Genomic DNA, 25,967 nt, shown 5'->3' with positions numbered 1-25,967 from the left:
AATTAAAGACAAATATGCACATTTTCTTTTCATTCATTGAACTCTTTTTTTTTTTTTTTTTTACATGAATGTAATCCTCAATCCATTCAATCAATCACATTTAGTTGCTTACATATAAATCAAATAATTTTAAATTGATAAACCATCTTGAATGTGTTCTTTCAGGCTGATCATTTACAAAGACCATAACTCAAAAATGTCTGAATGAATCCTCTCCAACTTACAAGGGCTTTTGGGATCATTATATCAAATTCCTATGATTCTCCACACATTGAACAGACTTGATCTGATACCAGAAGACAGCCAACTCTAAGCCGACCAGGTTAAGTTCTCTTTTTTTTTTCTTTTTTTTTTTGTGCTTTATCAATGGCATATTTTCTATTTGGAACAGCACCTCATTTTAACATAGCAGTATAAAGATATATAAATATTTCTGACACTATACTGGAAATTCCTTCCAAAGGAGTCAATCAAAAAAAAATTATAACATGAGATCATTGGCAAAAGCTTGGGGACAGATAAGATAACGAGAACAAAATTAACACATGGTTTAAAATTTTTCAGTGTAAAAGCTATCTTGCATAATAAGTTGAAAAGCATAATGTGCTTCAAACTGAATATCATCCATTATTATTGCTATTACCATGGCTTTGAGCCTCTGCATGCAATGACCCAATGAAGTGAGTTATCAGTGCGTGAATAGCCATCACCAACATCCATCATGGAAAACGTAAAGTGCATATTTAAAGATGATTGTGTTAACCGTTTCTGAAATGTACACTGCAAAAGTGCACAGTGAAATACGTGCAATTATGTGATCAGACATGCATGCATCCAATCATTCCAATGTGAACATGCAGATGTCATGTGACGCCACACCGCTGCTGAAAATAGTGCACATACCGAGGCTCCATTTACCTTACAGATCTTTGATAGCACATTATGCAAAGCACTTTCTGTGCATGAAGGAAATATTGAGTGGGATTTGTGAATCTATTCGTAACTGATGAAGTTACATGTCATAATTGTGAAATTTTCACCATACATTTCCAAATTTTGGATAAAAAAAAAAAGATAATACATAAAATATTGATTTCCATTGGGGTAAAAGTGTTATAATGTGTAAGAGATCATATTTGTCCCTCAGAGTCTCTCACGTTTGCTGATTTGTTATCATTGTTATAAGGAGATCAAGTTAAAATAAATTGGCAAAAGTTGTAGTTCTATTATTACATGCTAACTGACTGACTTAAATTGTAACAAAACAAATCTCCCGTTCTTTATCCATAACGTGATGCAGAAAATGTGATATTATATCATTGTTAAAAGGTTGTTATATCTTAAACTACTTTTTAGTGCACATCCCATTAAAGGCATATTATAAGCCTTTTTATAATAACGGAATTTTAAAAGACCAAAACCGGTAGAATGTCGTCTCATACATCTATAAGGATATTTATAGCTTTAAGATAAGCTCTGTTAGTAAGAATGGTTTCTCTAAAACCTCTCTCATCATCTTTCACTTCCAGATCAGTTGTTTCTGGCCATTGATCCGTATATTTTTCAAAAGGGCCCCGTCTCTACATCACTGGATCCTGTAGTTGATTTCCATGTAGCTTGTTCTGAGTTCTTCTTTCAGAGTTTCTCAGTTTTTGAGTTCCATCTTTAACTCTTGTCATTGCTGTTGTTGTTCCAAAAATATCCTTTTTGAAACGACTCAGTCTGTCTGAATGTAAAAGTTCCACGTTTGATTGGCTTCTCCCACTGACCACATCGAAATGCTCTCAATATGTGCTTTGCTTACCAACTGTGCGAGTCTGTAGCTTGAGAAAAGCAGTCATAGTGAAGTCCAGGAGTAAGGTGGAGGATAACTCCAGATAATGCATGTCAAACCACTGAATGGAAAAAGACAGAAATGAAAAACGAAAGGATTAAGTCATTGCAACCCACTTTTTTTTTACATAATAAGACTCTGGGAGAAGAAAAACAGAAGGGTTTGATCAAACTACACTAAGACGTTTCAGAAAGAGTACCTTGTGCATAAGGAACATTTTCTGATGAGATGAGAAGACAAGAAGATGGAAGTGGCAGAGAAAATTGACAAAACATACACATGTAAGACAAATATGACACAATGTTTTACTTCAACCTGATGGCATGCGAATGTATTGAAATGTTATTGTGGAAACACAGTCACAGTTCTACCTAACAATTAGAAATGCCTGACGATGCTGACAAAGTATGTGACAACGTCCTGTTGACAAATCTAATTAAAGGTTTGCAATACTCTGTCAACAAGCTGCACTGTGAGCAGACTGGCAGTGATAACTGAGGGTATTTGTATGGACAAAATTCCAACAATTCCATTTCTAATTGCATAATTATGTCTGGGAATATGTTGTACCACCAGTGATCACACATAATCTGCCCACTAAGACACAGAACATATACTCACAACGTAACATGGAAATATGTTAGTAGACTAAAGTTTAGACACACTTGACTGAATCGTCTTTCAAGTTTGGGGTCAGTATGATTTTTTGAAAGAAATTAATTCTTGTATTCCACAAGGTCGCATTAAGTTGATCAATAGTGATAGAAAAGAGTTTTACATTTTTACAAAAGGTTTCTATTCCAAATAAACACTTTTTTAATTGAAAATGTTTCACCCTGACCAACTGAAGTTACCATATCCTACACTCTCATTGGTCTCACGTTCATTGACAGTCTTAGGACAGAGTGACAACAGATGGCTAAACTAACAGCTTAAACCCTTGAGCAAAGACAAATCATAGGCCATTAAAAGTTAAAGGCCTCGCACATATGCTGGTCTCAGTATGCGAACACCCCCTATTGATGATCATAATTAGGCACCGCATGACATATAACACATCACCCAACAGCTCAGCAAAAAAAGTTGTAAAAATGGAAATATAGCACTAAAATACCTGTTTCTGAGTGACAGCAGGATGTCCCACCCGTCAGAATACTCCTAGGCTTCTCCGACCAACACGAAATGGTGTTACCTCGCCCACAACCACCCCGTCTCCACCAACAACTAGAAAGACAATGTGTGAAGTCTACAAATGACCTCTTTCACCTTCCACAAAAAAATGATCTTTCAAAGTTTGTATAGTACAGCTTATTCAGCAAAGATAGACCAACAGAATAAACACTAACAAATAACTTGCTCTAGGAAAAATAAAATATACATATGTATTAGATATTAGAATGATCAGTGTTGGGTGTAACATTAAAAGTAATGTGCATTATGTAATCAGATTACTTTTTTGATGTAACGAGTAAAGTAAATTAGTTATAATTATAAATGCATTAACATTTGAGTTGCTTTTTATTTTATTTTTAAGTATTGCACATTAATTTGCAGTTAAGTTCATTTGCTTTAACATTTTTTAAACTACTGAATCAAAATTCTTCTCCACAACAGTCACTTAGACGAGCACAGGTACAGATAAAAAGTACAAAAGTAACAAAACATTACTTTTTTTTACTTTCAATAAAAAAAGTTATACACTAACAGTAGGTAATATAACCTGTAATGTTAAGAGATCTTTTGTATAGCATTACATAGCTCTAGGCGTCAGGAATTATCAGTCAGAATATATAATAATATTCGAAATTTGTTTTTAAAAGAAAATGAGATGTATGTTAACAGGCTATGTTGTTGAATGCATTACTGAGTTAAAGACTTTCAAAAAAAGTTCTCAGTGAAAAAACACCTGATCAAGTCTCAGCCAGGTGAGAAAAAGTAATGCGTAACACAGTGCTTTCCATAAAATGTAACCAAGTAACGTAATTAGTTACTTTAAGGAGTCACGCAATATTGTAAATAGCTCATTTAAAATATTAGCGTTCATCAACACTGAGAAGAATGATTTCTGAAGGATCATGTGACACTGAAGACTGGAGTAATTGCTGCTGAAAATTCAGCTGTCATCACAAGAATAAATTACATTTTTAAATATCTTACAATGGAAAACATTTCTTTTAAATTGTCAAATAAATGCAGTCTTTGAAAAAAAAAGGTTTTGAAAAAAAAAATCATAATTATTCCAAACTTTTGACCGGTACAAAACAAATTGACAAAATGAATCAAATGAAATGTGTGCTAAATGAATAATACTCACTTTAGTAAAGTGCAGAGCAGCATGAGTAGGACACTGCCCACCACACATAACACCAGCATGGTGGCCACTGTCTGCTGCCTGTGGTTAGACGCCACCACTGCCAAGAGGTCTGCATGTTCACATCGCATACCCATAAAGCCAGGATGACATCTACACAAACATACACAAGTGTCCATTTTATTATCATTGAAAAAATATGAAAACATGCTCAGCAAAACATGAGTATATTCAATGAGGAATCTGTCAGTATAATGTTCATAAAATCAATCAAATTAACAAAGTAATTTGGCATTTTGTGGTGAACTACTACATACGGATGTGGACATGGAGAAAACAAATTCCCTGACAACAGGAGGCTTGACAACAACTCAGACACAAGCACCAACACAGATTTGAATTCTGCTATTGTGCCAAATGTATACACGGAAAAGCAATAAAAGGACAAAACGTGCTTGTCTACACATGGACAAGCTCAATGAACATGCTGTCAGCAAGAATTTATCCAAGTGAGTCAGCAATCAAAAGGCTTTTTCGCTTAGGCTTTTTCATACTGGCATGACAAATACAATTGATTTATTTTTTTGCATTTCCGATTCTAATCCTATTATTATATAAAAATATATGTTGGCTGAGCAAAAAAATACACATCAGATTTTTTTTTTTTTTTATAAATCCGACCCAAACCACAATCGCAGTATTAGGATTTATGGAAACTGTCATTTTTTCAATGATCAAGATGCACATTTTATTTCATATACAACGTGCCATAGTGATGCTGGTGGTGATGGCACTAAATAAAACAGCACACCACCCTTATCCGTTCTCTACACTCTGAGCACTCTGTATGACCTTCTGACAGCACGTTGTTTACAGCTGTTGTAGAACAAAGCCACCACTATATCAACTGATGAATATATGGCAAAAAATGATAAGACTGCTTGAACGCACAGATCTGATTTGATTGCTTGAAAACAGACTGTTTTAATGATCAAATTTGGGAAAAAAAACTAGTGTGATCATGAGGATTGTTAACAGACTTAGGGAAGTCAGAGTGCAGCTAAATTAAACACAGCATATTCTTGATATTCAGTCTAAAAAAAAAATCTCAGGACTTACACACATGCAGGTGTCTCCTCCAGGATGAGAAAGCGGCACGTGCCGTGAAAACAGAAGTGGCTGTGGGTGTCGGGGCAGTCATCGAAGTGAGAATGGACAGCGGCTGCTATAAATTCTTTAAGAACAAAATAAAGAGAACTTGGGTTTAATGCTGACATTAATGACAATATCTTGTTTCATAAAAAAATAAAGATCTAGGCAAGAATTTCTTAAAAATGTATTTGCAAATGATTTGCCTGATGACCACTGCCTTGTATCTCATGTTCTCATAAATTTGTATACAACCTGCAAGATTACTTGACTTTAACACAAACAATTTGATCTACTTCAATTAAATACCTGCCTTTGTTATCATCAAAGCTAGAGCAAAATTTGTGATATTTTGTGGAATACACTGGTGGAAAGAGAAGTAGAAGGGAGAAAAGAAATTACAAGTTCTCAGCCAGGTTACAAATCAGAATGAGAGGATTTGATATTATCTGGAATTTCATAGCCCTTTAGTTTCTATTATTTCAAGACACGCCAGTTTCTCAGACTCTATCCTCCCTAAGGCACACATTTGATGTAAAGAGAGTACAAAAGGAGACATGGTGTAAGACAAGAAAGAGCAAGACTTAGCTAGGATTACCGGTCAAGATCTGAGGTGCTTTCTTAAAATGGACAAATTCCCTTCTCTAATCATTGTGAGCTTTGTCTACAGAAGGTATTTACATTGGATGAAAACTGTCTGCTGTATAATGAGTAAAAAAGCAAACTGAAATTGACAATGGATGAAACCTGCCATCTTTGTATTAGCAGCCCACAATTACCATGTGTGAATTCATTGTGAGAAAAAGTATGATGAAAGAAGGTGTCAACGACTGGAACTCCATGAATTGGGTACAAAATTGGGTCTAAACTGTTTTTAAACAAATCGCCAGAGAAAATAAGTGGTTAAAGTTGCGATGAAATGGAAGCAGCGACAAATATTCTGTATTGTGATGTGCATCCGAGTGAAGCAGATTATTGAAAAAGAAAACAATTTAGGGCTTGGTTCTTTCCGTTGGCTGCTGATTGGATTTTAAGATGTGGGGGTTGCACTCAAAAATTAATGCGAGCTTTCAACTTTGAAATGGCCGGGTTTAAGCATTAACACTAAATGTTTGGATAAATCCAGCATGTGTCACCAGAGAGAAGTCTGTCATTTTCACGGGAAGATCGAGTCAAAATATTACGATATTTTAAAGGTTACTAATTTTGTTTCATAAGTCTCCTACAATAGTTTAACATGCATCCAAAAAACTATTACATTTTCTCATAATATACACTGCAGCATCACCTCTTTTCTCACAGTGTCTGAAACGGTTCAATAAAGGATTCAGGTCTTTTTAAAACCACTCCTTTCCGAGAGCCTACTCTGCTCTGATTTGTCAGATGGCCCAGTCTGTTGTGATTGGTCAGAAACAAAAAGCCTGAATTTCAGCTCTGGAGGCTTCCTCAGAACTTGATTCACAGTAGAGTTGCATGGTTCAGAATAAATCATGAATATATATATATATATATATATATATATATATATATATATATATATATATATATATATATATATATATATATATATTATATTTAAATTTTTTATTGAGATCATGATTCTCTCACGATTCTAAATAGACAACTAAACAAAATAACACCTACTGGTGTAATGATGTCAAGCTACTTTCAAAAAGTGATTTACTATTTTGATCGCTACCGTAGAGTAGAGTGTAGAGTTTAAATCTGAACAATGAACTTTTATCCCAATACTTCTGTGAATATGAATTACTTGTGAAGCTGTTTCACACCTATACATGACACCTGCTCTCTCAGGCTCAGCAGCAGTGCCAATGGAGATTGAATGTTCCGCTGTGATCGTACTTGTCAAAGGTTTTAATAGACATAACCGATTCGTTGTCATTTAGGAATACGATTGTGTGGGTCTTTAAATCGAGACTGCGTTTTTTTAATGATTAATCGTGCAGCTCTAATACACAGTGTTCCGAACAATAAAGATTGCATCGGTTTTAATTCCACATCAACTTATCAATTCTAGCCAAGTCCTCGTCCTTTTGAAGAGATTGCAAAGTGGATTTGGCTTCGCAGGGCAGAAAACGTGTCTTCTCAACATGTTGACAACTCAAACCAAACTCTTCCAGGCTTCAGCTACAACTACAGTGTTTGAGGCGGGTCAAAGTAGATATTGTTCATGGGCTGCCAATGGCCCTGTCCCAAATGGCACCCTAAGCACTCGCGGTCTTCCTGCGAGTCGGCACTTTCATGACATAACGCTGACATAACTTTCATGACATGACAAGACTGTCGGAGAAAAGTCTGCTGTGGAGATCGGAACAGTGCGGGCTCTGCAAAAGTGCGCATCGAGGGCGTATATCGACCGCTCGCTAGCACCTTTCTGAAACATAAAATGACAAATGGGATACCCTATGGTCTCATGGACTTAAAGGGGTCATGAACTGGCTTTAAAAAAAAAATGATATTGTTGTCTGAGGTCAACTTATGAAGTTCGCTTGGTTTTTACATTCAAAAACATCAAAATGAATAAGTAATAGGCTATTTTCTTCCCTAGTTTTGAGCCTAGCTCAAAAACACTTGGTTTTTATGGGCGTCCCATTGAAGACTTGGAAGTAAACGCCCACTGCTGTGAGTGGATAACAGTTTTGCAATGCGCGAATCGGTGGGCGGGGCTAAACCGGCCGTGTTGAAGTAGGCGTTGATCTTCTTTTGCGGGGGTGGTGTTTTATCCTCTTTGTCGTCATAGTTCCCCACTTTGAAAAACGAGTCGTTTGCTAAGCCTGGTGTCAATAAAAGCTTTTATTGGACTAACAAGGACGTTTTCAGTTCTGAAACTCACAGGATATTCTTATAATATGATGACCTCTTATATGTCAAAAGCTCAAGGAAAATTTGATTTCTCAGTACATCACCCCTTTAACGGACACACGCACGCGGCAGCCATTGTAAGTCCACAAGACCACATTGTAAGTGCATAAGAGTGCCATTTGGGACAGGACCAATGGAGACTATAGGCTGGCATCATGGGAATTTGTTACAAACCTACGTAGATTTGAGCAGGAAGTAAGACTGGAATTGCTGACGACTCATTTCAGGCATATATATTTTAGACCTTTGAAGCCCAAAAAAAAGAGCAGACAGAACATACTTCTGACGCGTGTAGTAGTAGTGGTTGTCGTCGAGCTGCTGGTGGTTGTTGTGGTAGAGGTGGTAGTTGTTGTTGTGGTGGTTGCAATGGTCGTTGTTGAGGTAGAATTCTCTTGTACCTGCCCATATGTGAAAAGGGAGCCTACAAATCAAATACAACAAGCACATATTCAAAATCAATAGCACTACAATGAAACAGTAGCATTGTTGAGGACAGCTAAGTGGCTGACTCGCAGTTAAATCTAGTTTTGTAAACCTCTTACCCAAATGTGAAAATGAGGATCCAATAGAGTCAAAAAATGCCAGACTCATAACCGTTACAGCAATGAGAAAACAGCGGAGCAACAGCATCACACACAAGAGAGAAAAAGGCTTGAGTGGCGTCTAGCACAAATGAGAAATAGCTACTTAAAGCCCATTTACTTTAGACTCAGAGAACAATTAAAATACCCTGGAACAATAGTGGGAGTTTCTGACTTCTGACCTTCAAACTATTTTGAGAACAGCTACAGCGAATGACTGGGTTAAGATAAATTAAAGTGGATTTGTGAAGCGGATCTCTCCACATACAAAAGACTACCTGATTTGCTGTGGTGCTCACATTACACAACAAGGTTTCTTTTCATCTGTTGCCTGACACAATGCTGATGAGGTGGACAAACTACAAGACATTTTGTCAAGAGGCAGTCCCGACCAAAAGTGGAAAAAAAATTCTCACATAAATTCGAGCAAGTGTTTGCGAGATTTTTCCGTTGATACCATCTGCACTGTGATTGGCTGGATTAGTTCCACCTGGTTGTTTCACCGCACACAGTTAAAGATCACATGGCGATAATATCAAATGTCACCACATCTGAGACTGTTCGACAGGCTCTGATCACATCGCTGACCTGCTCATATTTAACGAGCACTGGCGACTGCAACAAGCACTGATTTGGCCGCGATCCTGGGGTTTCAAAAGCAAAATCCAGCCAAAAGTCGTGTAGTGTGAGCATGCCTTAAGATGATGCCAGAAGAATCTTTGTCATGCTGTGCCTAATGCACTCTTATATTTACAGAAAATGACAACCACCAAAAATCCCAAAGTTTATCGCTCTGTTTTAAAAGTTCCCTAGAAAGAAGGTTAAGGCATTATAGGTGCATAGAATCGCATTTGCAATGAGCTCAGATCTTGGCAGTTGAGTCAAGAAAATGTTGATTATAAATAAACTTATTTCATTCGATGCTTATTAGAGTATTGTCCATTAGCTTAGCAACATGTTAACACCAAACTACTGAAAATTAGTTGAGCAACTCTTGTGAAGAGCTATTTGTGTGGAGCTATTCATTCATAATGGTTCATGAGATTTATTATTATTAAATTGAATCTGTATATCATGTCTAATTAAGGATTTTTTTATATTGACAGCCCTACAAAACAAAAGCCCCATGCAAACTGATTCACATGCTATCTGCATCTGTAAATACAAATTTCAATATTCCCAGATTTGAACAGTCTGTCTAATGTTCATTGTTGTGCAACTAAAATGGTTTGGAAGAGAGTCTGGGACCTCAAGGCATGTTCACATTCTGTGTGCACAGGGACTTTATGAAAATTCCTGTTAAATGAGAGGGCAATAAGTTTCATTAAACTGGAAAACTCCTTAGAAAAGCTCTTCTGGTTACAATAATGCTTTAGTGTTAATATCCCATGCCATGTTAATATTTAAAACATATGCATCCTGCAAGCAGGAAGTGGTTCACAAAATACATTGACAAATTGACATCGATACATTTTAAATTAAACTCTTGTCAGAGCCGTGTTACTTTGGACATATATTACCTGCATGTAAAGAGAAAATAAAATAAGGTAAATAAAAATACATTTAAAAATAAGATAGGATAAAATAAAATAAGGAAATTCATCACTGTGCGCATTTCTTTCTTTTGTGGAACACAAAAGAAGATATTTTAAAGAACGTTAGTAACCAAATAGTTTTGATGACCATTGATTTCAATTTTATGGACAAAAGAACACCGAGACTTTTCTCAAATTATCCACTTTTATGTTCCACATAAGATAGAAAGTCATACAGATTTGGAACAACATGAGGGTGAGTAAATTAAATGAAAAATTGTAAAATTAAATGAGTGAACTAGGTATTTAGATTAAGAAAAGAAGGGTGTTCCCAAATTACAAAAACTGCCATTCCTTAACTATCGGTGTACCAAAATCATTTTCTGAGATAATGGGACCTGATATATGTCTTCGAAAAATCAAATAGCTGCTACTAGTACAACCACTCAGTCAATAAAATGAGTTACTTTATGGGGCATCAGGCAGATTTATGAATGCCATGATGTACTACATATAAATATTTGCTTACTATTTAAAGCACAGAAAGCAAAAACACACACGATGTCCTGGAGATTTTTAATTTATTTCATAAAACTTGACTGACTTTCTCTCACTGAAACTGCTTGCCGAGTTAGGAACGTGCCTTCGTAGGGACAAAGCCATAAAGGATGGAGACTAAAGAATGGCTCTATATTTAAACTAAGCCCTGTTAACCTTGTTAATGACAGGAGCAAGACTACTGAGCCAAAGAAGCTGCTGGACAAAAAAAGGAGAGCAAGCCACTGCTTCTTCCACGTCTTGGTAAACACTGACAGCACATTTTGCATGCTATCAAGCTGAAAAGCTGCACAGCAATGCAGAATAATTATATGTTGGACACCCAAGTTCTTCACTACTAATGATGTGACTGAACAGCAGGTGTCAGGAGAAAGGTGGACCCCTCTAAATGTGTTTAATATTGATGACTAGAGTATTGGCAAATCATGATAAAACTATATAAAACACTACTGGAAAATCACATGCACATCAATAAAATAAGTTTAAAAGCTTCATTCATAGCTCACATCTTCAATTCAACCTCTGAATCAAAAAGATTCTAATAGTTTGAGTAAGATTAAATCCACTTGAGGCATTAGCATTTAAAATGTGGCAACATCCTATAATCATTTTCTTGTAAAGGACAAGATTTCAAATAATTCTAATATTTGCTTAATTGACGTATTATTTACATTTCAAAGTTATCTAATAAAAATAATGTCTGAACACAACATCAAATACATGTACTCACCGGTGAGAAGAAATACTGTATCCCAAAAAGCACGATACATCATTATAAGGCGTTTATGTATGTGACTTGTTGGTGAAGGATTCGAGGCGTCGTCTCTTATATTAAAACATTTATCTTTGCCTACATAGATAAAGTCACGCGCCTATATTCTTGAGATTGGCTAATATTGTTAATATTCCGTCACAGTGGTCAGAAATATGACTGCCATAGTAAAACTGTGTTCGTCTTTCTTCATAGTTTCATGTAGCCTACTCAACACAATTGCGGCATGCGTCAATCCAGGTAATTTGAACTTGACGTCAAACTCCGTTTTACCGCTGATATAGAAACGCTAACTTTTTTCTTATTCACTATGATGATAAAGATCAGTGGTAAAACATTGTTAAACTACAGAATTACTTTATAAATTACTCATAGCGCAGGACCCTCTCCACACCCAAGTTGACATCCTTCTGTTGTGCGTGCGTGCGTGAGTGTGCGTGCGCGCGAGCGTGAGCTAAAGAGAGCAGTGCATTGCTGGAAACCGCGAGTGTTGGAACACAATTTGTTTAAACGTCTATTAACACATTTTTTCGCAATGAGTAATTTAATAATACGATTTCAGCTTTCATTTTATAAGCACGCATATTTTATTGTGGGCATTGATTTTCAGAACTATATCCTGCATAGTGAAGTGAATAAAGTTTTAAGTTTATTGTTAAACGTTTACTGTGTTTGAAAAAAGAGTGATATGCAGTTTTTATTATTAGTGTCAGATTATTGTCAGTAGCAGATTCCTGGTTACACTGACCTGGCTACCTCTTAATCTATTGTCAAGTTTACCTTTACATGTGAGATGTGGCGTTTCCAATCCACTCCCACGGGTAGCTATTTCTTTACCTGGTTAAATATATTTCCTCAAGATTAGATTACATTGAAGGCCAAAATTAGAACAAATTAGAACTAAAAAGTGGTTGTTTAAAATTAATTCATTAGAAAATTTCTCTAAATGTTATATGACATTTGTGTGCGTTTTCTAATTCACAATTTGGTACCTAATACCTAATCTACCTAACTAGAAGAGTTTATTTGCGTTACCTAACTAGAAGTTGATCCAAAAATATATGCTAATTTATTTCATAGGTCAACCAAAAAACAAGCCTTTACCTACACCTTAAAACTTTATTGTAAAAGTTTCAGAAGGATGCAAACGTCAAGAGTGCACAATTATAATAATGTTATGTTGCCCTCTAGTGGAATAAATGGATAAGCTCAATATTATTTCAAATCTTGCTATTAAATGCTTCGATTCCATTAATATGACATAGTAGGCCTATGCTGAATGAATGGCAAACAAGCTAAAAGCTTCTTCTTCTTTTTTTTTAATCTAAAATAAAATAATACTTAACAAGTAAAAATTCAGTAACACAGTACAGTTTTATATAAATTCCGATAGGTGGAGTTGAACTACGTTGATCTCATTTTACATGGACACACAATGCCAAAGTGTTTGTAAGGAGCAGGTGCCTTTTTAATTCAACAGAGGTTCTCAAGAGGATTCGAAAATCATTGTTTTATCTAGTTAAGAGGGTGGTTAGTTAAACTTTATACATTGTGAGGATCGTGACTGACCATTCTGAAGTTTCTTATTGGCTGTAACATTTGAAGACGTGTGTCATAGTGTCTTTCTACGCACCTTTCTCGGAGCACCAATATCTCATTTAATGGCGAGCACAGAATAAACTGACAATATTCTCTATTCTTGAATTTTTTAACCTCTGGATTATTTTCTCAAGGCAAATCATTAGCACATGCAAGAAGAAGACATCATGAGTACAAAGGAGAAGAAGGTACGATTATGTCCTATTGCTGGAGTTCTTTTCCATTAGTCAGATTATTTTTTTTAAATGACTCAATCATTTTGTAAGTTTTACTGTAAAGTCATGTGTAACCGTCACTATATTGATGTAGGCTATTATAAAAAATAGAATTTAAAGTCAATAAAAAAAAATTGTTAAGCACATTTTAAATCCCTTCAATGGGGCAGTAGTAATGCATAACAGCATATGATGGCACATTTGGTGAATTTAATTGCAATTTAATTTAATTTAGTTTTGTTTGTTTTGTTGCCTAGATGTGCCTTAACATAACATCATAGTTATCTTTTCTAATCAGGGTCATATGTACACTTTGGCATTAATGGTGACCTCTGCAGCTATTGGGGGAACACTACAATATGGATACAACCTGGCCATAATGAATGCACCGACTGTTGTAAGGATTAGGAACAGTGTTTCATCGGGTTTGTGTGAAAGAGGAGAAATGGTTGCATTTATTTTTGCCATATTATTTGTCTGTGTGTATCTGTTAAGGCTAATTACAAGTTTTGTGTTCTGTGCTCCTTCCTGCAGTTCATTCAAAAGTTTGTCAATGAGACATTTCAGGAGCGATGGGGAATACAGTTGGGGGTTTATGAGGTCACACTGATATGGACCTTTATAGTTTCTGTTTTCTCATTGGGCGGCTTAACTGGGGCCTTGATAGCAGGGCCAATGTCTGTCCGTTTCGGGAGGTACATCACTTCTGTCTCTATCTTGTTGTATTTACAGTCACAGTTTACATGTTTCTCATGTTTCTTACCAATTGTTTTATTTAATTAAAATGTGTATTAGATTTAAAATGCAGTGAATTTTAAGTAAGAAATCATTCTTTATAGTTTGCCCTGTTATGTTCTTTTTTCCAAGGAAGAAGACTATGTTGCTGAACAATGTGTTTCTCTTCTCAAGTTCACTGCTTGCATTGCTGAGCCGAACGGCAAAGTCATTTGAGATGATTATCATCTCCAGATTTTTGGTTGGCATAAATGCAGGTACTGGTCTATATATATTATACCTGTAAATGTGATTATCAATAATGAGCCCTTTATATTTTGAGATTGAGATTGCTAGTTTCTTCCTGGTATCATTCTAAACCATCCATCCTCTCTATTTATATTCAGGCATCAGTATGAACGTACAGCCCATGTATTTTGGTGAAAGTGCACCGACGCACTTACGAGGAGCTGTGTCTCTGTCCTCTGCTGTCTTCACTTCATTTGGACTGGTGTTGGGACAGGTGGTCAGTCTGAGGTACCTTGTGTGATGTAAAATAAATGATTTCATGAGTACTTCATGAGGTGCATTTAAAATGGTTATTTTGTTATTTTTATGTCCGAATTAAATAGATTATCATGACAGAAATGATTGTCTTTATTCAGGGAGGTGTTAGGTAGTGAGCCGTGTTGGCAGTACTTATTGGCCAGTAATGCTATCCCAGGCTTCATCCAACTCCTCACCTTACCTTGGTTTCCAGAAAGTCCCCGCTACCTCCTCATTGACTGTGGGGACAAAGAGGCCTGCCTAATGGGTATGAGTCTTATGCATTGGTGCAGTTGTATATTACAATATGCCCTCCAATGCAGAGTATGATAGCCTCACTTAACCCTACACAATTAACATTACATGCACCTTACTCTAATAATGTTCACTTTTAAAGGGGCGTCCACTGTATAGTAAAAAGCAGTAAAATATGTTAGAAAAGACATAGTGGTTTGGTACGACATGAGGGCGAGCAGTGTTGGGAAAAGTTACTTTTAGAAGTAATGAGTTGCAATATTGCGTTACAATGTTACTTTTTCTCACTGGACTGGGCTTGATTGTTTGTGTTTTAATAACAACAACAAAAAGGTTATACTTTTGGCAAATGTAAGACCCTTTCACACCAAATGTGAAATTAATAAGCCTCAGGTTAAAGGAAATGCAAATTCACACCTTTACATTACAGGACGCAACTCAAACAAACCTTTCAGCTGTGCTGCCATTCTAACATCAGCAATTACAAAAAGAAACACAAATGTGATATTTTTGCTTCTATGGATCATTGTAGGTTAGCAGGAAAGATTTTAATTACATTCATACGTGAGATGAGTAAATGCGTGCTCACATTTAGTCTAGAACTACAATATTCATCATGTTTACACAGCGCACACAACGCCTCTGATTTCTCTCAAAATGGGGCTGTCAGTCAATAATGGGAAAACAAAGTACAAAGTAACCTGTATTACTTATTAAAAAAAGTAAATTGAAAAGTAATGCGTAATCTGATTACTTGTAATTGGTTACCCCCAACACTGAGGGCGAGTAAATGCTGACATATTGTTCATTTTTGTGTGAACTATCCCTTTAAATATCTCATTCTGATATATGTGATGTGACCCTGGACCACAAAACCAGTAACATGGGTCAATTTTTCGCAATTGAGATTTATACATCACATGAAAGCTGAATAAATAAGCTTTCCTTTAGTGTATGGTTTGTTAGGATAGGACAATATTTGGCCGAGATACAACTATTTGAAATCTGGAATCTGAGGGTGCAAAAAATCTAAACATTGAGAAAATCGCCTTTAAAGTTGTCCACTTATGTTCAAATTTAGCTGCATTCTCTCACAAAAATAAATGTTTTATATATTTACGGTAGGAAATTTACAAAATATCTTATGGATCATGATCTTTACTTAATATCCTAATGATTTTTGGCATAAAAGAAAAAGCGATCATTTTGACACATACAATGTATTGTTGGCTATTGCCACAAATATACCCGTGCGACTTGTGACTGGTTTTGTGATCGAGGGTCACATATTTGAAAGCTGAATGTAATTCTTACACAGGATTATATACATTAATCATGCTTGTTCCACAGCACTGCGGCGTTTGCGTGGCTGTGAAGTGCAGAGAGACGAGCTGGATGAGATTTTGCAGGAACAGAATGAAACCAAGGGAGAACGTGCCAAACAGCCATGGGAGCTCTTCAAGGACCGCAGCGTTCGCTGGCAGCTCATCTCTGTGGCAGTCTTGAGCTGTGCCATGCAACTGTGTGGTAATGACACAGTAAGACCCTGCCTCTGTCTAATCCTGTGCTGTTATATCTTTGCCTTTCAGTTGGAAGTTCAAGTGTAACTGGATTGCCTGTGCTTTGCTACATAATCTGAACGTTGACCAAAGAAAACACACCTAGCTGTTCATGAGAATGAATGCAGGCTTAATGTTAATATTTGAAAGAATATGTACAGAGTCTTCATGCTTCTGGGGGTAAAATTGCATGCAAACAGACTCACACAAAGCAGTTAGCAGAAGTCAGAATAGGTCATGTCCCCATCATATTTGATAAAATATCAGTCTCACTGTATTTACACCGTTCAAAAGTTTCGGGTCAGTACGATTTTTTTAAATAAATTATTTATTCAGCATTTACATTATAATAAAAAATGATGTTATTTTGCTTTTCATTTGAACTTTTTAATTATCAAAGAATCCTGAAATGGTTTCCACAAAAATATTAGGCAGCACATCTGTTTTCAACATTGATAATAAGAAATGTTTCTTGAGCAGATTCAGCATTTTAGAAGGATTTCTGAAGGATCATGTGACACGGGAGTAATGATGCTGAAATTTCAACTTTGCCATCACAGGAATAAATTACATTAAAAAATATATTAAAATAAAATGCAGCCTTGGTGAGCATAAGAGACTTTTCAAAAACTTTCAAATCACTTCTGATATTGTGATAAAAGAAATGTAAGAATTTTTTATTTTTTTTTAATGAACCAGAGAATTCAATATTTGTGATTAATTTGTAGAATACCTTTGAAAAACACGTTTGAATCTTTTTCTGTAAATTCACTGAGGAACTGAATTAGCAAATGACTGATTGACCTGCCTTGTGTACAGCTTGTGTAAAATCTCTCCTGTGCCCAACACTTCTTACTTACATAACTAGAAATGATTTGAGAAGGATTTCAAGTGTTAGTGCTGATGTGTTTGGGTTTTATTTTATTTTTTATTTTTTTTGCATACTCAGAAATTCAAAAGATTAAGGGCCTTTTTCTTTAATTCCTCAGATTTACTTCTATGCATCATATGTGTTCCAAGAAGCGGGAATATCTGCAGGACAGATCCAATATGTGACCATTGGCACTGGGATGTGTGAATTCACAGCTTGCATTATGTGTGTAAGTCTTCATTTCATCTGTTATCAATTATGTAACTGTCCCAGAACAAAAGAGGCAATCCTTTGACCCACTTGCATAGTGTGAGTGAATTCATTTGTCAAAAATGTTTGGCTGATCATTCAGGGCTAGACCAGTGTTTTAGTCCCTTTTGCTAAGAAATAATTTTTTAAGAAAACCACTTTTAATAGTGTAACTGTATACAGAATAATTTATGTTAGAATGACATGGATACACATTAATAAATATGTGTGTGTGTGTGTGTGTGTGTGTGTGTGTGTGTGTGTGTGTGTGTGTGTGTGTGTGTGTGTGTGTGTGTGTGTGTGTGTGTGTGTGTGTGTGTGTGTGTGTGTGTGTGTGTGTGTGTGTGTGTGTGTTTTTAGAACCTATTGATAGAGAGGTTGGGTAGGAAGCTGATGTTGATGGGTGGCTATGTTCTCATGGCAGGATGGGCTGTAGTCTTCACTGTGGCTCTTTCACTTGAGGTGTGTATTATTAAATGTTGTATGACCCCTTTACCAGCACACACATAGTCACATGGAAGGTTATATACACGTATGCATGCATTTGTAGTTTATACTTCTGAAGTTGACCTTTGAGAGTCCTCAGGTAATGTCTAACCTTAAAGTGGACACATAATGTCCAACTTCAGTAATCTAGAGTGTTCACCAGAATGGACGTCATGTCATCATCGGTTAAATATGAGCGGCTTAGTATCTTTGTTTAAAAATAACCATTCATATTGTGAAATATTATTACAATTTAAAATAAATCTATATTTTAATTCTTTTTTTTTTAATCGCATTTAATCCTGTGATGGCAAAGTCGAATTTTCAGCAGCCATTACTCCAACCTTCTAAATGGTTGAGTAAGTATAGATCAAATAACAGTTATGTTTTGATTTGACCTTCCTCCCAATAGAATATTGTTACCTGGATGCCTTACATGAGCATGACCTGCATCTTCACCTACATTCTCAGCTTTGGCATGGGACCAGGTAGGGCAGTACATGCATTACTTTGGCAGGGAACCTACATACAGTACGTTTTTCACATTATTTTTGTGACAAGAAAACATCCCTACAACTTCTGAAAGTGAACAGCAGTGTTTTACTGTAGCATAAGAGCACAAGCCTACATTAGTTTATTTAACAACAGACACTGAATAATCAAATGTAAAAATAAAACACTGCTTAGTTTTCACTGTACGAATTAAATATATACTGATTCTTATTAAAGCTACAAAAGTTATTCAGCCAAGAGCAGTGAGTGATTTTCTCTTTGTCTTTTGTTCATGACCACAGTTATCGCAAGTCATTGCGATATGGATATCGCATTATATACATTTGCAATATTTCGATAATTTCGATATATTGTGCAGCCCTAATTTATATAATGTAACCAATTCCATAGTGTTATTTCATACAATGTGTTTTTTTCTTCATATGGTAGCTGGGGTGACTGGAATCCTTCCAACAGAGATTTTTAACCAGACAGCACGTCCTGCCGCCTACATGACTGCTGGCTCTCTAATGTGGCTGAACCTCTTCATTATCGGGATGATCTTCCCTTTCCTTGTGGTGAGAGAATAACAGACTCATTTTTTGTTCATGGCAAAAATAACTTCTTTATTTATAGTTATTAATATTTTTTCACTCATTTTAAGTATAGTTCAAAATAAGTAAAAAAAAAACTGCCAGTGCATTAAGATAAAAGACAACACATTCTCTGAATACAAGTCTTAAAGGGACAGTTCACCCCAAAATTTAAATTCTCTCATCATTGAGAGCCATCTCCAATGCATATGACTTAATTTTTTTCAGATAAACACAAACAAAGATTTTTAGAAAAATAATCAATCTCTGTGAATCCATATAATGTCACTGAATGGACGCTGCTTGGTTGACGCTTGAAAAACCACACCCGAGACGAGACGTCGATCCATAGGACCTGTGGATGAATCAATGTCTTCTGAAGCGAAACGATAGGTGTGTGTAAAAAATCATTGCTTCTGGTCTACTGTCATACGAGCGTTCATGAGAAGGAGGAGTGACGTGACATAAGAGCGTTAAGAAGCTTGCACCAAAAATGGCGGTCATCCATGTTACTTCTTGCGCAAACTTCACAACTCACTTCACGTTCCTCTCATGATCGCTTGTATGACAGTAGACCTGAAGAATTGATTTATAGTTAAAAAAGTTCAAAATATTAGTAAAATTAGTAAATTCTTACCAAGTAAATTCTTACACACAACTATCGTTTAAAAATCTTTGTTTGTGTTTATCTGAAGAAAGAAAGATATATACATTGGCAATGGCATGAGGGTGAGTAAAACTGAGTGAACTGTCCCTTTAATGTCTAATGTAGTGTTGGTAAGTAAATGTATAATGTTTCAAGGATTTGTAGATACCGGTTAGGAATAGTATTTCTTCTTTTTATGAATGCCCTCTTTTGTGTTTTTACAGAGCAGTTTGGGACATTATTGCTTTGTGCCATTTGGGGCTGTATGCCTCCTGACTGCTTCATTTATTTGGATGGTTCTACCTGAAACCAAGGGAAAGACCCTAGCGATGATCACTAAAGAGTTTTACAGACTCAACTACCGTGGACACGGCAAAATGGATCCAGAAGTAATTCAAGCCCAGTACCAACTAGGGGAAGTCTTTCACTCCACTGCCTTATAGTGTTAAACATTCTCATCAACTAAATTAATATTTTTAGAAATATATCTTTGAAATAATGCCTGAATTGTTCATTCATGCCACAGTGAGTTTACATCTTGTCATGTTCTTTTTTACATGCATTACTTGCTGATTAAATATTTTCCTCATCACTAAACCGACTTGAATTACTTTTTTGATTAATCCATTAATAATGCATTACTGTCTCACATTACTGAGATAGATATTAGATATTGCCAACCATAGACCTAACTGCTCAGAAATGAAGAAGAGATGGGTCCTAACATCATTTATCTTGATTCCCATCAGGGAAGAAAAACTCAACCTTTTTTGTAGTTTTGTTAACACATTTGAAACAGGAGATGAGTTCAGATAACACTTAGGCAAGTTGACATTGGCAGCGTCATTGAGGGTGTGCAGTTATAACAATTCTGCTGAATGTTTCTCCTTAAGGTCAGTGTGACTCAGCAACACCCTTACGGCGAACCCCTGATGCTTTTCTATGGCAACAGAGAGCTTTAGTTCATAGTAAACACATGCTTGCTAGCGTTTAGAACAGATTAACAGGACTATTCAGCTAAATCTAGTTGATTATTTCTGCAAGATTATCTGCACAAATGGGCAAATATACTTGAAGTCCTGCATGCCTACTTTGAAGGTGTCACGCTCAGGCTTGGACTCATTGACCTGAACTGATGTAAAACAGGTTTATTTGCAAATATGGCAGGAACACATTGCATAAGCAGGTAAGAGATGATACTTGAGTTCCTTAGATGAAATAGGCTTTTATTATTAACTTTCAGTCTTTGTCTTACAGAACCGTTAGAGCACACACACACACACACACACACACACACACACACACACACACACACACACACAGGAGGGAACTATACTATTACAAGGGATGACATGATGACTGGAAATCAACTTGGATGAGCTAAAAGCAGTAAGTAGTCTGTAGCGTCAGATGATGTCAGAACCATGACTAAGGGAGTGTGTGTGCTCTATATAGTGCTGGTGATGAGGGCTAGATGAGTTTTAGGTGTGCGTGGTTACGTGCCAGGGGGGATGATGGGAAATGCAGTCCGTGATATAAGGGACTACAACTTAAGTAATGTAGTTCTGTACTCTACTAGACTAGGCTGTTAAAAAGCCTAGAAATATTGAAGTTGTAAATTGTCATATAATACTACATCCATATAATACAACAAACCTTTTGAGGCCTGTTTTTTTGCCAAAGATTTTTGGATACTGCGAAATGGATTAGCTATTTAAGGATCATGAAACCCCTCTCTTTCATACAGTTTTGATGTGTCAGTAGTTGATGGCTAACCAACCTCCTGCAGCCAGAGTCTTGCCCTGGCAGCATTGTGGGGAAATCCCCAAATGCAACACAGCCGAAGTTTTACACCACGGAAACAAACACTTGCAATATATATATATATATATATATATATATATATATATATATATTCTTCCTTGTACCTACAGTATTAATGTTTTAAACAAATGGTTTCCTGTATCTCTAACTATGATTTTATACAAATGTGTTTTTTAATATACAGAGAATGATGAGTACCCATTTTTATTCTATATGTTGTTGTTGTTGTTCCTTTTTTTTTGCTTTCAAATCAATTGGGACACAGCAATTTTTTAATAAACATTTTTCAAAATATAAAAGATGCATACTAGTGGATTGTGCAAATAAGTGTGAATGCATAGGCTAAACACTTTTAACATTTAAATGACTAAAAAACTTCAACAGAAGTACAAATTTAAGGAAGTAAAACATTTAATGGAAGAATACACATTTAAAGAATTGAAACACTTCAACAGAAAGGCAAACATTTAAATAACTTAAAAGAAGTGCAATGTACTATATGTAGTAATGGCATATATTTACTGAAGTTCCCTTAGATTATCATTTTTCTGTCAGTTATAATTGTTATAATGACACAATCATGTCAATAGATGGCGTCGATGAGCTAAAGAATTAGTTTAGAAGTTCATTCTAACAGAAATACCTATTCTGCTGAGGCTAGAATACAACAGAGAAAAAAATGTCAACTTTACACTGAGTACTTTTGTGTTGGATAGGTTTTGGGCTAACAACTGGGTAGGCATCACCTGTAAGTAGGCTACTCATTCTCATTAGCTAATACTTACCCAGAGGTGGACAAAGTACACAACATCCTTACTTGAGTGAAAGTAGAGATAGGCTACTACTGGTCAAATATTACTCCGTTACAAATAAAAGTTGTTGCATTGTTGTATGTAATACTTACAGTAGCCTATACCTTATGCCTCTGAATCTATGCCTGCCTACCTACCCTCATATCAATATAAAATGTATTTCTAGAACACAGTTCCAGTAGTGGGACTGAATGTGAGATTAAATAGCCTAAGTGCACTCAATTTCGGACACCTAAATTAGTGTTCCCTCCGATAGTGCCCTATTTAAAGGTTTTTGGCTTTTAGTATGAATATGTTAGCCTTACTGTTACCTATAAGCTAGTGTGCTCGAAAACTATGACAAAATTCACATTTAAAAGACCAAACCCAACGCTGAAAATGAAAATCAGGTTGATGTCAGAAACCAAAATCAGATTGACATTAATCTCCAATGTTGGACAGACGTTGCATTGTGGGGTCCGACGTCAAACCGACTTTATTTTCAAAACAAAATCCAACGTCTGTCTGACATTGGAAATTGACCTCAATCAGACGTCGGGTTCTGACGTCAATCCAACTTCGGAAATTTTTATTCTATATGTTGTTGTTGTTGTTCCTTTTTTTTGCTTTCAAATCAATTGGGACACAGCAATTTTTTAATAAACATTTTTCAAAATATAAAAGATGCATACTAGTGGATTGTGCAAATAAGTGTGAATGCATAGGCTAAACACTTTTAACATTTAAATGACTAAAAAACTTAAACAGAAGTACAAATTTAAGGAAGTAAAACATTTAATGGAAGAATACACATTTAAAGAATTGAAACACTTCAACAGAAAGGCAAACATTTAAATAACTTAAAAGAAGTGCAATGTACTATTATGTAGTAATGGCATATATTTACTGAAGTTCCCTTAGATTATCATTTTTCTATGTCAGTTATAATTGTTATAATGACACAATCATGTCAATAGATGGCGTCGATGAGCTAAAGAATTAGTTTAGAAGTTCATTCTAACAGAAATACCTATTCTGCTGAGGCTAGAATACAACAGAGAAAAAAATGTCAACTTTACACTGAGTACTTTTGTGTTGGATAGGTTTTGGGCTAACAACTGGGTGGGCATCACCTGTAAGTACTCATTCTCATTAGCTAATACTTACCCAGAGGTGGACAAAGTACACAACATCCTTACTTGAGTGAAAGTAGAGATAGGCTACTACTGGTCAAATATTACTCCATTACAAATAAAAGTTGTTGCATTGTTGTATGTAATACTTACAGTAGCCTATACCTTATGCCTCTGAATCTATGCCTGCCTACCTACCCTCATATCAATATAAAATGTATTTCTAGAACACAGTTCCAGTAGTGGGACTGATTTTGAGATTAAATAAGTGCACTCAATAACGGTTTCGGACACCTAAATGAGTGTTCCCTCAGATAGTGTCCTATTTAAAGGTTTTTGGCTTTTAGTATGAATATGTTAGCCTTACTGTTATCTATAAGCTAGTGTGCTCGAAAACTATGACAAAATTCACATTTAAAAGACCAAACCCAACGCTGAAAATGAAAATCAGGTTGATGTCAGAAACCAACATCAGATTGACATTAATCTCCAATGTTGGACAGACGTTGTATTGTGGGGTCCGACGTCAAACCGACTTTATTTTCAAAACAAAATCCAACGTCTGTCTGACATTGGAAATTGACCTCAATCAGACGTCGGGTTCTGACGTCAATCCAACTTCGGGTTCCGACGTCAAACGACTTTATTTTCCAACCAAAATCTAACGTCTGTCCGAGGTTGGATGTTGACCTCAATCTGACGTCGGGTTCTGACGCCAGCCCGAATTTCATTTCCAACCAAAATCATCCCCTGACTGACGTTACTACTTTCTACTCCTTGACATTGGACCTTGACAGAATTGTAGTGTACTGAAGTAAATGTACTTTGTTACTGTCCACCTCTGTATTTATCCTTGTCCTCCGGTCAACCTCCTCTAAGTTATTTGGCCTTCGGCGTGCAGTACTGAGGGTGAGAGATTAATCTATAATTTCACATTCTTTCTGGATAATATATCCCATTTAATAAAGCAAACTGATTGGTTCACACACAAATTTCTACTTTATATAAGTTTAATTGTTCATTTAAATTATTCCATTGATCTACTGAAATTGGTCTACCCACCTTTTCAAATCTCACCAAGTGTAACTGCATTTTCTGAGTAATTTATGCTCTCAGGCACACATTTTCTATAAACTGCTGTTTAGCATTTAATCAATACAAAATAAGGAGCTGCAATATTACACATGAATTAAATGAGTTTATGGTGTGGTTAGTTGATCTGAGGGTCATGTGCTGCCTGAAGCTGGAATTGTTCAATGGTAGAATATGCTTAAATAGATGTGGTTCACTCAGGAAGCACAGAAATTGCCATATTAACTGATGCCTTAAATCCCGGATCAGTGATTTACAAAGTATTATTTCAAGAGTTGCTCAAAATAATGAACAACCTCTTTATTGGAATTCGTGTCAATTAATTTTTTCAATCAGACAGTAGTAAACAGTTTGGCTTTGGAATCTTCATCATGTCAATGCAAATATTCATGCTTGCTGAAAGTGTGCACAAATATTAGCAATATGAAAAGCATAATTTTACTTTTCCATTACATTTTTGACCTACACATACAGTATAATGTATATCATGTTATGATTTGATCAATGTGACCAGTCATAAAGTATTAAATAATAATAAAAACTACACTATTGTTTTTACAGCAGGTTGCCAAAGTAACTTGTAAATTATAACAATTATGTGTTCTGAAGTGCTCATAACAAGAAAGAAAATTCTCAAATACAGTTTTATTTTATACCCATCTCTGTACCAAATAGACAGAGACACAAAAACAGTGTACAAAAACAAACATCAATAGAAAAGTATGCTTATATCCAAATGTCAAAAAATTGATCAACGTCGTGACATAAATTGCAGAGAAACAACAATTTGTCAGAAAACAAAAGGGTAGAATACCAAACATGTACACTTTTCTATGTGCATGTCTTTATACAAAAGTGTCAATGCAACTCTGTTTGTATATGGTTTTTATAAGATAGGTCCTTTAAATGACAGATTTTTCCTACCCATCGCTGTTCACAATCAGTATTGGGAAGGCACTTTGCAACATACAAATATACAAATACACAAGCAAGAAAACAAAACAAAAAAAAATGTTTCCAGTGATGTAATAAGCCAAAACACCATACAAGACGAACAAATAACAACAATAAAATAACTGAACAATTCCTTACAACTTCAAATTTGTAAAATAAATAAGGGCTTCAAATATTCAGATCACACTTATTGGGCAGACAATGATTTTTACTATTAGAAACGTTAAATTCCAATCAATTAACAGATGTTATGATCTGATATTAGCAGTGATTAGTCAAATAAGTAAGCTGCAAGGACCTGCAGGTTTTTACGGCTGCACAATAA

General features: G+C 35.7%; 2 protein-coding genes across 5 annotated transcripts; one reads left to right on the top strand and one right to left on the bottom strand.

The window, feature by feature from the left end:
* Window positions 1-1,670: 1,670 nt before the first annotated feature.
* tgfa (transforming growth factor, alpha) lies at window positions 1,671-12,115 on the bottom strand. Of its 4 annotated transcripts, none has more exons than XR_014629397.1 (7): window positions 11,582-12,115; window positions 8,458-8,598; window positions 5,265-5,379; window positions 4,149-4,298; window positions 2,949-3,058; window positions 1,805-1,895; window positions 1,671-1,726 (listed from the first exon to the last, which is right to left on the bottom strand). XR_014629397.1 is itself a non-coding variant. In XM_084425999.1 (6 exons), exons 1-6 carry the CDS (start codon window positions 11,622-11,624, stop codon window positions 1,888-1,890), a joined length of 567 nt encoding a protein of 188 aa, XP_084282125.1. In that variant the 5' UTR covers window positions 11,625-12,052; the 3' UTR covers window positions 1,671-1,887. The 4 variants fall into 4 exon arrangements, 2 of the variants coding, with proteins under 2 accessions (XP_084282125.1, XP_084282124.1); XR_014629398.1 differs by lacking the exon at window positions 11,582-12,115 and adding an exon at window positions 8,720-8,822; XM_084425999.1 differs by having other exon boundaries at window positions 1,671-1,895; window positions 11,582-12,052.
* Window positions 12,116-13,269: 1,154 nt separating this feature from the next.
* Window positions 13,270-20,442, top strand: slc2a11a (solute carrier family 2 member 11a). The gene is made up of 12 exons (XM_084425982.1): window positions 13,270-13,410; window positions 13,736-13,834; window positions 13,972-14,132; window positions 14,305-14,429; window positions 14,559-14,688; window positions 14,817-14,965; window positions 16,303-16,490; window positions 17,501-17,611; window positions 17,992-18,093; window positions 18,530-18,605; window positions 19,060-19,187; window positions 20,073-20,442. The coding sequence occupies exons 1-12, from the start codon at window positions 13,372-13,374 to the stop codon at window positions 20,289-20,291; spliced, it is 1,527 nt and encodes a 508-aa protein (XP_084282108.1). The 5' UTR covers window positions 13,270-13,371; the 3' UTR covers window positions 20,292-20,442.
* The last annotated feature ends 5,525 nt before the right edge of the window (window positions 20,443-25,967 follow it).

This window comes from Rutilus rutilus (assembly GCF_951802725.1).
Source record: "Rutilus rutilus genome assembly, chromosome: 12".
NCBI lineage: Eukaryota > Metazoa > Chordata > Actinopteri > Cypriniformes > Leuciscidae > Rutilus > Rutilus rutilus.
The sequence above is the reverse complement of the archived record's forward strand: the minus strand, read 5'-3'. Positions and strand labels throughout refer to the sequence as shown.

Coding starts and splice junctions, on each gene's coding strand:
- tgfa (XM_084425998.1), bottom strand. CDS start 8,807: ATGCTGTTGCTCCGCTGTTTTCTCATTGCTGTAACGGTTATGAGTCTG. Junction 8,599..8,719: donor ATCCTCATTTTCACATTTGG/GTAAGAGGTTTA, acceptor TTTGATTTGTAG/GCTCCCTTTTCACATATGGG. Junction 5,380..8,457: donor TACTACTACACGCGTCAGAA/GTATGTTCTGTC, acceptor TTGTTCTTAAAG/AATTTATAGCAGCCGCTGTC.
- slc2a11a (XM_084425982.1), top strand. CDS start 13,372: ATGCAAGAAGAAGACATCATGAGTACAAAGGAGAAGAAG. Junction 17,612..17,991: donor TCACAGCTTGCATTATGTGT/GTAAGTCTTCAT, acceptor GTGTGTTTTTAG/AACCTATTGATAGAGAGGTT. Junction 18,606..19,059: donor CAGCTTTGGCATGGGACCAG/GTAGGGCAGTAC, acceptor TTCATATGGTAG/CTGGGGTGACTGGAATCCTT.